This window comes from Stegastes partitus, unplaced genomic scaffold (genome assembly GCF_000690725.1).
Source record: "Stegastes partitus isolate 25-593 unplaced genomic scaffold, Stegastes_partitus-1.0.2 Scaffold31, whole genome shotgun sequence".
NCBI lineage: Eukaryota > Metazoa > Chordata > Actinopteri > Pomacentridae > Stegastes > Stegastes partitus.
Window position 1 is genome coordinate 1,088,596 of NW_007577762.1, and position 12,826 is coordinate 1,101,421.

Genomic DNA, 12,826 nt, shown 5'->3' on the forward strand with positions numbered 1-12,826 from the left:
TCTTCCCACCTGTCAGCTCCTCCTGTCCTCCCCAGGGTCTCTGGTGTCTGTGGTAATGGTCTGACTCACCACCCACCAAGTGTGATTTGGGGGATTGGAGGTGTCACTTGTAATGGAAAAGTGACTGATTTGAGATGTGCAGGGTTGCCTTGTCACTGTGACATTGAGCTGGCAAAGATAAACCCAGTTTTTAAGTTCTGGCATTTAAATTTGAATTGATTTGAGACGTTTCTGTTTTAAATGTTGCCTTTTTTTTCACTCCTCATATCTTTGCTGCAATCTAATCCGTTTATCGATACCAATATAGATTACTGTGCTGTATAGCTTCAATTATAGATGAGGTTCTTCCAGCACTGCTATTTTTAGCGCAAGAGCCCTCTATCGACTAATGTACACTTATAAAACGGACCTTGGGGGCGAAGGATTGGATTTTCTGTGTGTGTTTTTGTAAATTCAGCTGATCAACCACAAGAAGGACATTTCCTCGAAGGGCTTAGATAACTCTCTCCTCTTAAAATTCTGTTTTACATGCACACGCCTGTTAATATATCTGCTCTCTTTTATTCATGTGGTGAAATATACACCCATGCAATGATTAAAAACCAAGCATAGCCTTCATAATGACTTGAATATGTAGATAACGAACCCTTTTTTTTGTCTCCTTGGAGAAATGAGACCTTTGCAGAAGCCAAATTAAAAGCACTCAGCCAGAAAAAATGAAAAAGAGAAGAAAAACTGAGACATTAAGGTGTCCGCTGGAGTTTTCTAGAAAACAAAGTTAGTGCTGCATTGTGTGTATCCTTGGAGAATGTATTTGCTTCCTTGTTTAAGATTTGTGGGGGTAGTGACACTCTGTCAGTCATTCTGAAGGAGACTGACACAGACTTTGTCATGTGCTCTGTCAGCGACCTTAAATGCAGCTCTTCCTAAAATAAGTTGAAGCCGATAGGCAAGAGTACAATAGATGCTAACATGTTTAATGTCTGCAAACTTAAATGTTTATTTTCTATTGGGCAGGATACGCCTACAAGATAGTGTCACGCATATGATTGATAGATAGTCAGAGCATGATCAGGTTACCCCGACCCTTATCCCGGTTGGTTTTACAACATAAATGTAACACAAATAATGTTTCCTTGAAATTTCTGAAACCCTTAAATGATACCAGAATCACAAGAGATTAAATCAGCTTTGAAGTCCCCCATATCGATTGTCTCAGCTTTGTATTCAAGAAACATGGCTATTTTCCTTTTAAATTATATACACATTAAATGAAACTGTCGTCAGATAGTAATAATGTTGTAACATACCATCTAACATTTGACTAGGATGTTTGTTTCTTACAGTAGCTTATTATTCCTCAGTCGGTAGTCCTTGTCCATGTCCTGTATATCTTGTTAGGATGAGGGTTAAACAGGCAGCAGGGATGAGTATCACCTACATATTACAAGCAGGGGTTGAAGGATAAAAATGTTGCTGCATAGTGTGACTTCTGGTGAAAAGCTCCCCAGGGTATCATTAAATGTACAGTATATCAGTGATAAAAAGCCAAAATAGTAAAGCAATAATGACATAAACCTGAACATATAATCCATGCTCCCTCCTGCAGGAAAGAATAGGAGCATGTATATTCACCTTTATTACATCAGGATCTTGTTCTCAAGGTAGTCCCAAGACACTGTATTCAACCTCATATTCATATATTTACCTGTCACAGTTAGTCACCTAATTAGGTTATTTCAAGCATGATTTGTGTGTAATCAGGAAACAGGAGAATAGAAGAAAAGGTGATCTGAAAGGGAAATATTGGTGCAATGCACACAAGCCTAAAGATGTGAATTGCCCATCTCCAGAGGTTTTCTGCTGGATAGCACTGAAGCTGCACAATGCAGAAAAGGTCTCCGCCAGCTGCTGAATGGAGGAACAATGCTCCTCTAGGGAGCGCAGAGGAGAGGAGGAGTGTGGAGGTAAATGAAGGAAGGAGGGAACGTGAACCCCTGAGCCATTAGTCTCTGTCATCACCCCTCCCCCGTCCTTCTCCCACTGTCCTCTCATCCTCACTTTTCCATTTTCCATCCCTCTCTCTCTCCCTCTCTTTATTATGTCTTATTTTGTCCCTCCTTCTCTTTCTCCCTCTCTCTATTCTGTGTGTCTTCCTCCTAATCTGATAATACTGCATTGAGGTGATGTGTGCTGACAGAGACAGTTAGATTCTGATCACGTGAAACTTCATACATGGCGATTTTAATGTGCGTTTCCACTCGTACGGAGGTCCATGTCTGTCTGTGTGGTGGATGAAAGCTTGCAGCATATCTGGCTCACTTTTACATGATAAAAATAGTTTTTTCACATGTATGGGATTTCTTCTCAGACAAAAAAAACATGTACAGTAAGATATTTACACAGGGAAAAAGGCAAGAAAGCAAGTCTCAACTGGAGACGAAGGGGAAGAGAGACAGATGGAGACGCAGACAAACATAAATCATGCAGAGCAGAAAGAGTTTAATTTGGTGCACTTATGAAGATAAATGTTAGTGTCTCTTTTTTCGCTGCTTCTATATAAAGTGGATGGAAAAACCGGTCAAGATCTATGAATTGAGCTGTTACTTAAGCCTCCCAAAAATCAATATTCAAAATGCTTGGTCAAGCTTTACTGACTGTGTGTGTGTGTCTGTCTGTGTGTGTGTNTGTGTGTGTGTGTGTGTGTGTGTGTGTGTGTGTGTGTGTGGCGTGTCGACCAATTCCCCGGGCCAAAGTAGGGCAGGAGTGCCTGGCATCGACTCAGCTTCCTGCATGAGTGACCTGAGGAAACAGTGTGTGTGTCTGTTTGTGAGTGTGTGTGTGTGTGTGTGTGTGTGTGTGTGTGTGTGTCTCCGCCCTACAGCAAGCTGCTGTCAAAGGGGGGGAGGAGCAAAACGAACGCACCAGCGAACGAGACATAGAGAAAGAGGCGAGTGTAGTAGAGAGAGAGAGTTAGCATCTGTTGTTTTTGTGGCAGCTGAGCAGCACTGGACTGATTTTACACACACACACACACACATTTTTCCACTGTGCTACACACATACCTACACACACTTTTATTGACACACATTCACATCTCTCTGCTCTCTCACATGCTGGATCCAGCGTGGACCTGGTGTTAGATCTTCTCCAACATCTCTCTCTCTCTCTCCCACTCTTTTCCTCTCATTCACATCTCGGGACTGTAAGCTTCAAACCCCACTCTCTCACGCACAGACACTGAACTGAAAGCCTCTGTTGCCGGCATCAAATCGTGGACGTTGGGGCTGCCTGTCTGCCAGCAGCGTGTGAGTACAGCTGAGAGGGAGTTGGGAGAAACAGACTTGAACTGATTTACTTGTTAACATCTTGCCTCCGGTAAAAATCCTGGCATCTCTGTTAAACATTGTTGACTTTGACTGTTTTGAGGAATAATGGTGAAGCTAATAGATGATTGAAGCAACCTGATCGGATAAATCTGTGGTGCTCTAACACTCTCTTATCCCTCTAATGACCACTGATGCAGCACTGATACGTTGGCTCTTGTCTTTGGTCCAGTGACTCTCAGTGTAAAAAATTATCAGTGATGTAGAAACTGTGCTGATTTCGTATCAAGCGATATCGTTTCATGTGCTGTCGTTGATTTCTTTTCTTGCTGTGGTACTTCTGCTCTGTCACTGGATTTGGTTTTAAGATGTGCAGCTCTGACTTCTCAGCATTAGCGTTCAGCTTAAAACAGAAGATGATCAGAGCTGCATACTTGGCAGCACAGGCTTTGTCTTTGACTTCAGGACTCAGTAGCACGAACACCTTAGCTGCAATACAGTCTTTGTTCATAGATCACAAAGAGGAATGTCTATCTGTAGCTCTACTGTATCTCTGCCTTTGTTTCCATTGTTTTAGCTGTCACTGATTGATAAACTGCCTTTATTCCTTTTTTTTTTCTTCACTGTAGCAAATGTGATTTTGCTGCAATACATCTAAGCTCAATCACAGTCATTAATCTGTTTCCTCTCGTCCTCCTCCTCGTTTCTCTCCTTTCTGTCCCTTTTCGTTCTGTCTTCTTTTCCCTCCTCCCTCTCTGTTTGTCTTTCTCTCTCTCTCTCTCTCTCTCTCTCTCTCTCTGGAGCTTAATCCCACAATGTTGCATTGAGGCAGTGTGTGTTGACAGGGACAGTTAGCTGCTGATGATTTCAAAGTTTGTATCTGGGGATTTCGATGTGTGCCGTACTGTGTCAAGTTGAAACAGAAAAACATTACAAGTGTTAATCCATCAATTTGGGATGGATTAGAGCTGATGTCGGTCTAAAACTGAACAATCCAGACTAGGCTCAGCAATGAAAATGTTTAAAATTAAAGGGATGAATTAGTAAATGTGTTTCGGCACAAGGTCACTTTGATTTTCCTTTTCATGGAAGGATTGGAGGCAGTTTTGCTTCTAAGTGATGTGCCACCCGATGATTTTGAGAGTATTTAAACCCAGTACATTCTGTCTGCATAAAATATGTATCGTTGAATTTAAAAGCAAGTCAAATACTAAACACTTAGAGGTGAATCTCTTAGCCAACAAACAGAAAGTCAATCAGTTCCTTTTCCAGAACATCAGTGTTTTGTTTTCCATTTGTAGCTGTGAAAAAAAGGATTATGGATCACATGCCTCTGAATATTTCAGTGATTTTGGAAGTGTGTAGCTTTGAGCTCTTTTAGCAAAGTTCAGTTGTTTGTGTCAGTTTGTCAAATTAATGAATGCTTTGTGTGAAATCAGTTGGGATCAGGGCGTTGTGAAGGGGAAGAGAACTCGTTAGAGAGGCAAGCGAAGGAAAGAGAGGAAAATCAGGAGACGCTGCAGGTTCCAGATCATTGTGTGTGTGTGTGTGTGGTGAGAGGGAGTGTGCGTGTATGTGGGTGTGAGTGCATGACCGTGTGTACCTCGAGTATGATTGAATTACTCAGGGTTAATTAGATTCTGTAGTCCACAGTAATGGTTTACGCACACACAGACACACACACACACACACACACACAGGGACATCCTTCAGAGGGGCTTTTTAAGGCTTATTGCCAGCGGCGTTGTCATCCATGTGTTAGTTCAGAGTTTTCTGGGAAGCTGTGTGGTGTTAAGCAGAGTAGAGGACAGTCAGTAAGGATTTATTACAAATATCTGCTGTTTGTTCAGCCACTCTGGATCAACACACTGCAGTTTACCGTCGTATACAGACAGCAAGTTGCTGGTTAAAAGTCTTAGTTTTCTGCTAAAGGAAGACTCTTTTTGTAGAAACCACGAGCTTTTATTCACATCAGCTGAAACATAATGTAATTTGTTTTTCCTCTTTGTGCATTTCCATAAATAATGTACATTTATAATTAAAGAGGCACAATGACATTTTTATGGCCACTAGAAAATGGGTCAGAAACTAAAGTGTCTTTGCTGGATGTAGCAGGAGGATACTAAAGCACAGGGCAGCTCTGCTGAGTGTATGAGCAAATCATTGCACTTTGCATTGATTGGCCAACTGGTTGCTTTCTCGCAATTTACTGCTTGTCATTCAAGGGAGATGAGTATACAGTTGTTCCTGGCAATTAAACTAAAAGTGCCCGTTTGAAAATTCATTGGCGTGTCCATGGGTCTGCACAGGTTTAGGATGGAAAAACTACATGCAGTGTAATTGCATTACAGTTGCAGTGAGGATGACATGTGATTGCAAACAGTTTACTAATTTTGTGGAAAATACTTTTTTTTTTTTTTCCCAATATGGGAATGTCTTTTTTGTTCAAATTCCAACATTGCGTGATTCCAGCACATCTGTAGCATTTCAGCCAAAGAGCAAATAAAAGCTTAATAACTCCATGATGCTGTGTCACACCACTGCTGAGCCACATCAGCATCACTGTGCAAAATCATTGTGCATGTGTAATGAGACTCTTGTATTCAGCGCAGACGCACCTATTTTCCACCTCCAGCAGCACATGTAAACAGCTGAAGTCAGATTTGTCTAACATGTCAAGCTGCTCCCTACAACAGCACTGAATAGACACAGGAGTTTATAGAATTGTAACACACTGTCTCACAAAGAAACTCTCACACAGGTTCATATAGGTCTGGTGCCCATGAACAGCTGGTTAAGCCAAGTCTGTAAAAGTTTTTGTGGACCCCTCTGCAGACATTGGTTGGCCAAAGTTTGTGTTACAACTGAGCTACAAGGGCAGCAGTGCATTCTCACCAGTCGTGTCCATGTGCAGAATACACACTGTAAATATGACCAACTGCAAATGTATGAAATGGAGTCCTCCAAGCAGAGACTCCAGCCGACAAAAAATCATATAACAACAATTGCACATCTGTGCTGTCTGTGTGCACTTCCACAAGAGAGTACAGTCGAGGCTTGTTCTTTTGCACTTCTTCCAGTAAGCGAAGATCAGCTGCGGTCCACATGATGTAAACCACTCGACACACATATATATGCAGCCCAACATTTCTGTCCGTGCAGCGACTACACTTTAGGGGCTATCGTGCACAGTGTGTATGCATGGAATATGTAGATGCACATGTATGGAACAGAGTCCCCCAAGCAGATTTTTAGCGGACTATAAAAGTAGTTTAGTTGAAATAACTACACGTCTGTCGTGTCCATAGCTGCCTGTGCGCACATCCACAAGGGACTATAGTCAAAGCTTTAGAGAAACAATAAACCAATCAGAGCTTAGTAGGTGTGAAGAAGAATGGGGACATGATTTTCCTGCATAGCTATGCAATGAAATACCATCCCAGTCCAGCAGACACTGACAGGGTTTGCCATCTCCATCATCACTGCAGGATGTATTTATCTTAATGAGACATTGTAAAGTCGCTCTTTGTGAATAATTAACATCCCGCATGAACAGTAAACACTGATTTTAGGGGATTTAAGTCTAAATCTGACTGTGATTGTGTGTTCTGGATTGTGTAAATGTGTGTGTTGGTCTGATGTAACAGGAGTTAATATTCACATCAAACAGACTATTAGATTATGGCTGTAGAGGATCCGTTGACAGCTCAATATGTCTGCATGTTCTCGGGTTTGTGAGTGTGTAAGTGTGCGTTGAGTGTTTGTAGCCAAACAGTATAATCCGGCGCTGGGAGAATCCTTTCTGCTCTTGGACATGGAAAATAAACTTCTTGCAATTTTTATCACTTCTCAAAGTACTTGTACTTGTTGCGGTAAGAGGCATTTGTAGGAAATCAAATCACTGCGTAAAAAAACCCCTCCACCATCCTCCGGGCTGTGTTTGTTCATGCCATGCTCTGTTAATGTGTAGTAACAGGTTGCGTGTAAAAACAGCTTAGACCATATTCTGTATAAATACTTAAATATCATCGTAAGTCTCCTGGGTCTAACAATGTTTGAACTCTTTGTGTTTCTGTGTGTGTTTGCAGAGTACAGTCGTTTTGAGGCAAAGATCCATGACCTGAGGGAACAGATGATGACCAGCAGCGTCAGCTCCAGCTCCACGTCGCTCCGCTCCACACAGAAACGCACACTTTACGTCAGGTACGACACAACACACACACACACACACACAGGACAGCCAGAGGGGACTGATTGTCCAGTGTCCTTCAGTGTGACACAACTATTAGAAGTCCCTTATCTCAGCTGTCTACTGTTTTGTGTGTGTGAGACGCTCAGATGGAGGTTATCACAACTGAAATCAGGAATACATTGTCTGGCCAATACTGTCTCACACTCAGACACAAACACGTGCCTCACCTGTCAACTGTGTGTGTGTCCTTTTGTCCTTGTGCCATTCCGGCCTGTCCTGGCTGCTCAGTCCATCATCCATCTCTGTGTTCCATCTGCAGAGTCCAGAAGCAGCTTCACACCTGAACTAACTACACTTTCAATGTCCTTTCTCCATAAGAATCACAGCATTTGAAATATCGATTTCATGCTGGGTAGCTGCGTCCATGTAAGTCAGCTCTTGGAACATCGATCATATGTAACACACACGTGTGGAAGACAAGAAAAGCGACACCAGTTAGGCTTTTAGGAAGATAATAAATAATATTTAGGGTATTTCAGTTAAGTTTAAGAGTTTTTCTTTGAATGAGAGAAGGCAACAACAATCAAACCAGCAAAATAAGCATTACTGGCACAACAGTTGAATTATTCTATACATCATATAGAAGCACAAACAGTTTCTCTCTGTGTAAAGTACTTTAAGAGCTCCGTCTCTGTCATAATGGTTCCACATAATTGTCAAGAAAAACCAACGGTTGCACAATTTAAAAAAAAAAAGAAAATGTAAGTCAGGCTTGCTTCCATAATCTGCTTGTGAGTGAATAAATTAGGCTGAGTAATGTCCTCTGAAGGTGGCAGTATAGGCTACGTTATGCATGACTGTAATAAACAGAGTAGAAAAAGCCAGATACAAGATCATTCATGTGCCAACTGCTAAAAAAAAAAAAAACATAAAAAAGAAGTGACACACACACAAAATAAAATAATATATCATCAGGAATTATGTTTAATCAGGCAAGTTCTAATTGTTCTTTAATGCTGGTTGGAATTGGCAATGTCTTATGCACAAACAGCTGACAAGCCAGATCAAAATTTCTTCAAGCAAAAGTTTTGTAAAATGTGGGTAGTTGTTGGTATCAAATGCAATATTTCAAAGTAAGTCAATCTAAAGGGTTCAAGAAAAAAAGTCCTTTGCACACAGAAATGAAGTAGGATGTAGATACAGCGGTGAGTTTTAAACTTGATTGTGGTGTGCACTGTGGCAGCAGCACCTCCACAGATCCTCCATTAGATTTATTTTGTAAGACATGAAAAGCAAAACAAACGAGAAGAAAAAAAAAAAAAAACTTTTACCCAAAAAACAAATGCAGGAAAATTCAGAGAAAACTCCTGCTGATGAGTTTATTGTCCATGAAAGGAACATCTGACCTGAACTGTGGCCTGGAAAGAAAAAGCAGCAGCAGCTGGGATGGAGTCATCTTCAGCAACACACACTCATTGACTCGTACATACATTGATTCAGACAGAGAGCAGAGCCGAGGTCAGAGTCTGTGCAGGGAGCTAGAGGTCGGAGGTTCAGCCATTTCGGAGCTGTGACCAACAAGTGTTAAACAAGTCAACATTTATCAGATGAACTGGTTCTGGTGATCTGAGTGAGGAACAGGCTGACTGATTCACTTATTCCTTCACTAGTAGTTTTTTTTAATTTCCTGCCACTTTTTTTCTTAGAGCTTGTTAAAGTGAGATGCCAGAGGACCCACTGTGTTTCTGCCTTGAATCTTACCATTAAAATAAATGATCCCCTCTGTGAACTATAGATCTAACAGTTAATTAAGAGGAAACTTGACATTACAGCTGCTTGCCATCAAGCTTGTTAAATTTTAAAGTAGTGAGCCACAGGCGTGATTATAGGTAGCGTGTATCAAATGTGTGACCACAGTTTTACTTGGTTTTGGCTAAAAGTAAAAAGAAATGGCTTACCCATTGTTCATTTAATGAAATCAGATAAGAAAAAAATCATCTACTGCCAGTTTATACACTAACTGTGCTTTTGTTCTGAAGAGCGCTTCAAACTGCTTTTAAATGAAATTCTGCTGTAGAATTTCATTTAAAACCAAATTTGATATTGGGTATGAAAGAATGCCTAACATCCTCTTGGAAGTTTCTTTCCTGAACAAAACACTTTGCAGTGAATTTTGTAGAGAAGTTTCACAGAAAGACATAAAGTTCTGACCAAAACAGACACCAACAAGTCTGAGAGTTTAGAACCACTGCGCTACACACTGACAAGCCACAACATTAAACTCACCTCCCCAGCATCGCGTAGGTCCCTGTTTGAACCACTTATTTGGCTTTTTTAGGTGATGTAAATCGTTTCTTTTGCCTGATGAAGTCTAATTATTTTGAGTCATTATTCTTGAATTTATTTAATTTATCAGATGATGGTGAGCTGTGATAGCAGAAAGAGGTGGGACAGAGCCTTGGTTTCTTGAGCAAAAAGTTTGAGAAACATGTAGAATTTGGCATTGGTACATTTTTTGACATAATATAAGACTTAAATGTTTGTTATCTTGTTTCAAGTGAGAATAAATCTACCAAACGAAGGCAACAAAACCTTCAGCGCCAGTGTTGTCATTTAGATTGTTTAAATATATAAGTCAGTTATGGTGTCAGAGAAGTTAAAAACTGGCCATCACTGTCCGTCCCTCTTGTGCCAGAAAGCAGCTCTAACCCTTCAGGGTATAGAAACAGACCTCTGGGGCTGTCCTGTGATGTCTGGTACTGGGACGTTGGCAGCAGATCCTTTGGGCGCTCTAGGCTGTGGGGTGGTTCTGGTGCCTGCCTCAGATGCTTGCTTAGATCTGGACCTGGGAGTTTGGAGGCCAAATCCATGCCTTGGGCTATTTGTGGTGTTCATTTAGTTGTTTTTACAGTGTGGCGAGGGGCATTTTCCCCCTGGGGGAGCCTGCTGGCATTAGTGAGTGCTGTTGCCATTGAAGGGGTTTTTACTTGTTCTGCAGTAATGTTAAGGTGGGTCTTATGTGTCAAAGTAACATCCATATGAATGCCAGGACTCAGAGTTTTCCAACAGAATATTACACTGAGAAGATGAAAGTTGTTCTGTTCACCTGTTAGTGGTTTTAATGTTGCGACTGATAGGTGTACACTGGCATGCCAACATGCTCATGATGACAATATTAGAATGCCAATATTTAGCAGGTATAATGTTAACATTTTTCACCACCATAATTTAGTGTATAAACACCGTAGACTGTATGTAAAGATGGACAAACCCTCCGTGAGGCTTTTCTGAACAGTGGTTTTGAAGCTCACTGTGGTGGCTCCAGCTGTCGGCCTCTTGGCAGTACCTGACTCTTTCTAAGTCCTGCTTAATCCAAACATGAGCAACAAGGGGGATTTGGAGTGGAGCTGAGTGTGCTGTGACACCACTCATCTGTTACTCAGAGAGGTCATGTCCTTAATTCTACATGACTTTAAGTCTTTATACAACCTAAACAGGTGACCTATGTACAAATCCCTTCCTTTATAGTTGCCATGAATGGGGAAATCAGCTATAGAGACTGAAACTTTTCTTGTATCAGGCTGTAAACATGTTTGTTTGTTTATTTTCTGTAAAGTTGGACATTTTAACATGAGGGTCTGTTGGTATGGACTCACTTTTGCAGCCAGCCTCAACTGGACGTTCGAGAAAGCTGCAGTTCTTGGCACTTCTAAGTTGTCGTCTGAGTCTAAAAATGTCACTGCATAAGTTAAATCATAAACCAATATATTAGACAAAGAAAAATTTCCATTTTCTATTCATTTTAAATCAGGACAGAGCTCAGGGAACATAAAATGGAAACCACCGAATAGATTTTTGCAAAGACAGGAATGTACGAATAAAGATTTAATAAGGACATTTGCATCTGTCAGGTATTTATGGTGAGACCCCCTATAAAGTAATCAGTTATCATCCTGAATCTTAATGATCAGCATTCTGAAAGTCTTCGAAATAAGACTAGAATCATTTTAAGGTTACATAGAATATTGAAGTAACCACTTCACAACCCCCACAATAAATCACTGTCAGATGAGAACTTCCTGTGTCTGGTTACTGCCCTAAAATGACCAATCAGCATGCTACAAACTGGCAGCTAATTGGTCGAGCTGCAGTTGTTGGTGCATGACAGATGGTGGGTGTCTGGTGTTCTGGGCTGTTGCTGTATTTCCATGCATGTACGTAAGTGTGTGTGTTGTGTTTATATTGTTTGTATATGTTTCATGTGTAGAAGACAGACTAACCTTTCCTCAGAGGAAATGCCACTGAAACAGCGTGACATATGTCTGTCACACCATTACAGTCTATTTTAAACACACTGTGTGGCTCGATAGCTTAGCGTTGTAATTGTATAGTTCACTGCGGAATGACTCACCTGGAAAGGCAGGGATTGCTGTAGAGTCAATGATAATGAGATAAAGTCTCATCTCCGCTAAAGGTGTACAGTGTATTTTATATGCTCAATTAATTTTTTCTATTAACTTTTTTTTATTATTGTTATCCATTCATTCACTGTTTTTACATATCAGGATTTGTTTGCTATCAGGGAAACAATAGAAGAAAAAAAGAGTTCAGAGTGCCAACTGAAATAATGTTCATTCTGTTGAACCCTGCTGGTGTTATACCTAATAAGGATCAATACATTTATAGGAAAACATGCTGCATTGATTGAGTCTGGGGTTTGAGGCGTATGAAGACTTAATGCCTCGCTTTGCACTGAAAACCAATACCTGCTGTACTGATTCCTGGAGCAGATATCAATTACGAAATATTTTAAAATACTTCAGGACACTGGATTCTTGAAACTGAATATTGTGGTTTTAAATAGCTTGAAGGATTTTTTTTTTTAATGGATGTAATGGAGCGTATTTTTCCAGTTAAAGGTTTTTTTGTCATCCAAATCAATTATTGAAGCATGAAGGACATTGTATGGCTGCTTCTTGGAAAATTGGCATCAAAAATTGGATTTGGGGCTTTTTGTATAACATTTACCACATTCAGAAGCACATATGTGAAATAACATTTTACTCCAACCAAAATAATCCAGCTGCAGTTAACTACAGATTTCTGGGGAACTCCTATAGTCAGATGCATTTTATAGTGGAGATGTAGAGATGCTTTTCAGCATGAAATATGACCCTGTGTGAAAATGAAGGAGGAAAATGATGTTAAATGTTTCTGTATTTTAACAGCAACATAAGCACTAGTAAACTGTTTTCTTTAGGCTTTGTCTTCCAGGATGTCCATGTCAACTACAGACACAAAAATGACA

The 12,826-nt window shown here is 40.6% G+C and overlaps 1 protein-coding gene across 1 annotated transcript in view; it reads left to right on the plus strand.

Annotated features, from left to right (window-relative positions):
• Positions 1–12,826, plus strand: part of LOC103370636 (disks large homolog 1-like) — a 131,912-nt gene that overhangs the window by 99,647 nt on the left and 19,439 nt on the right. The window contains exon 16 of the mRNA XM_008299759.1: positions 7,415–7,529. Within this exon, the coding sequence (XP_008297981.1) occupies positions 7,415–7,529 (115 nt within the window). The remainder of the gene's footprint in view (positions 1–7,414; positions 7,530–12,826) is intronic.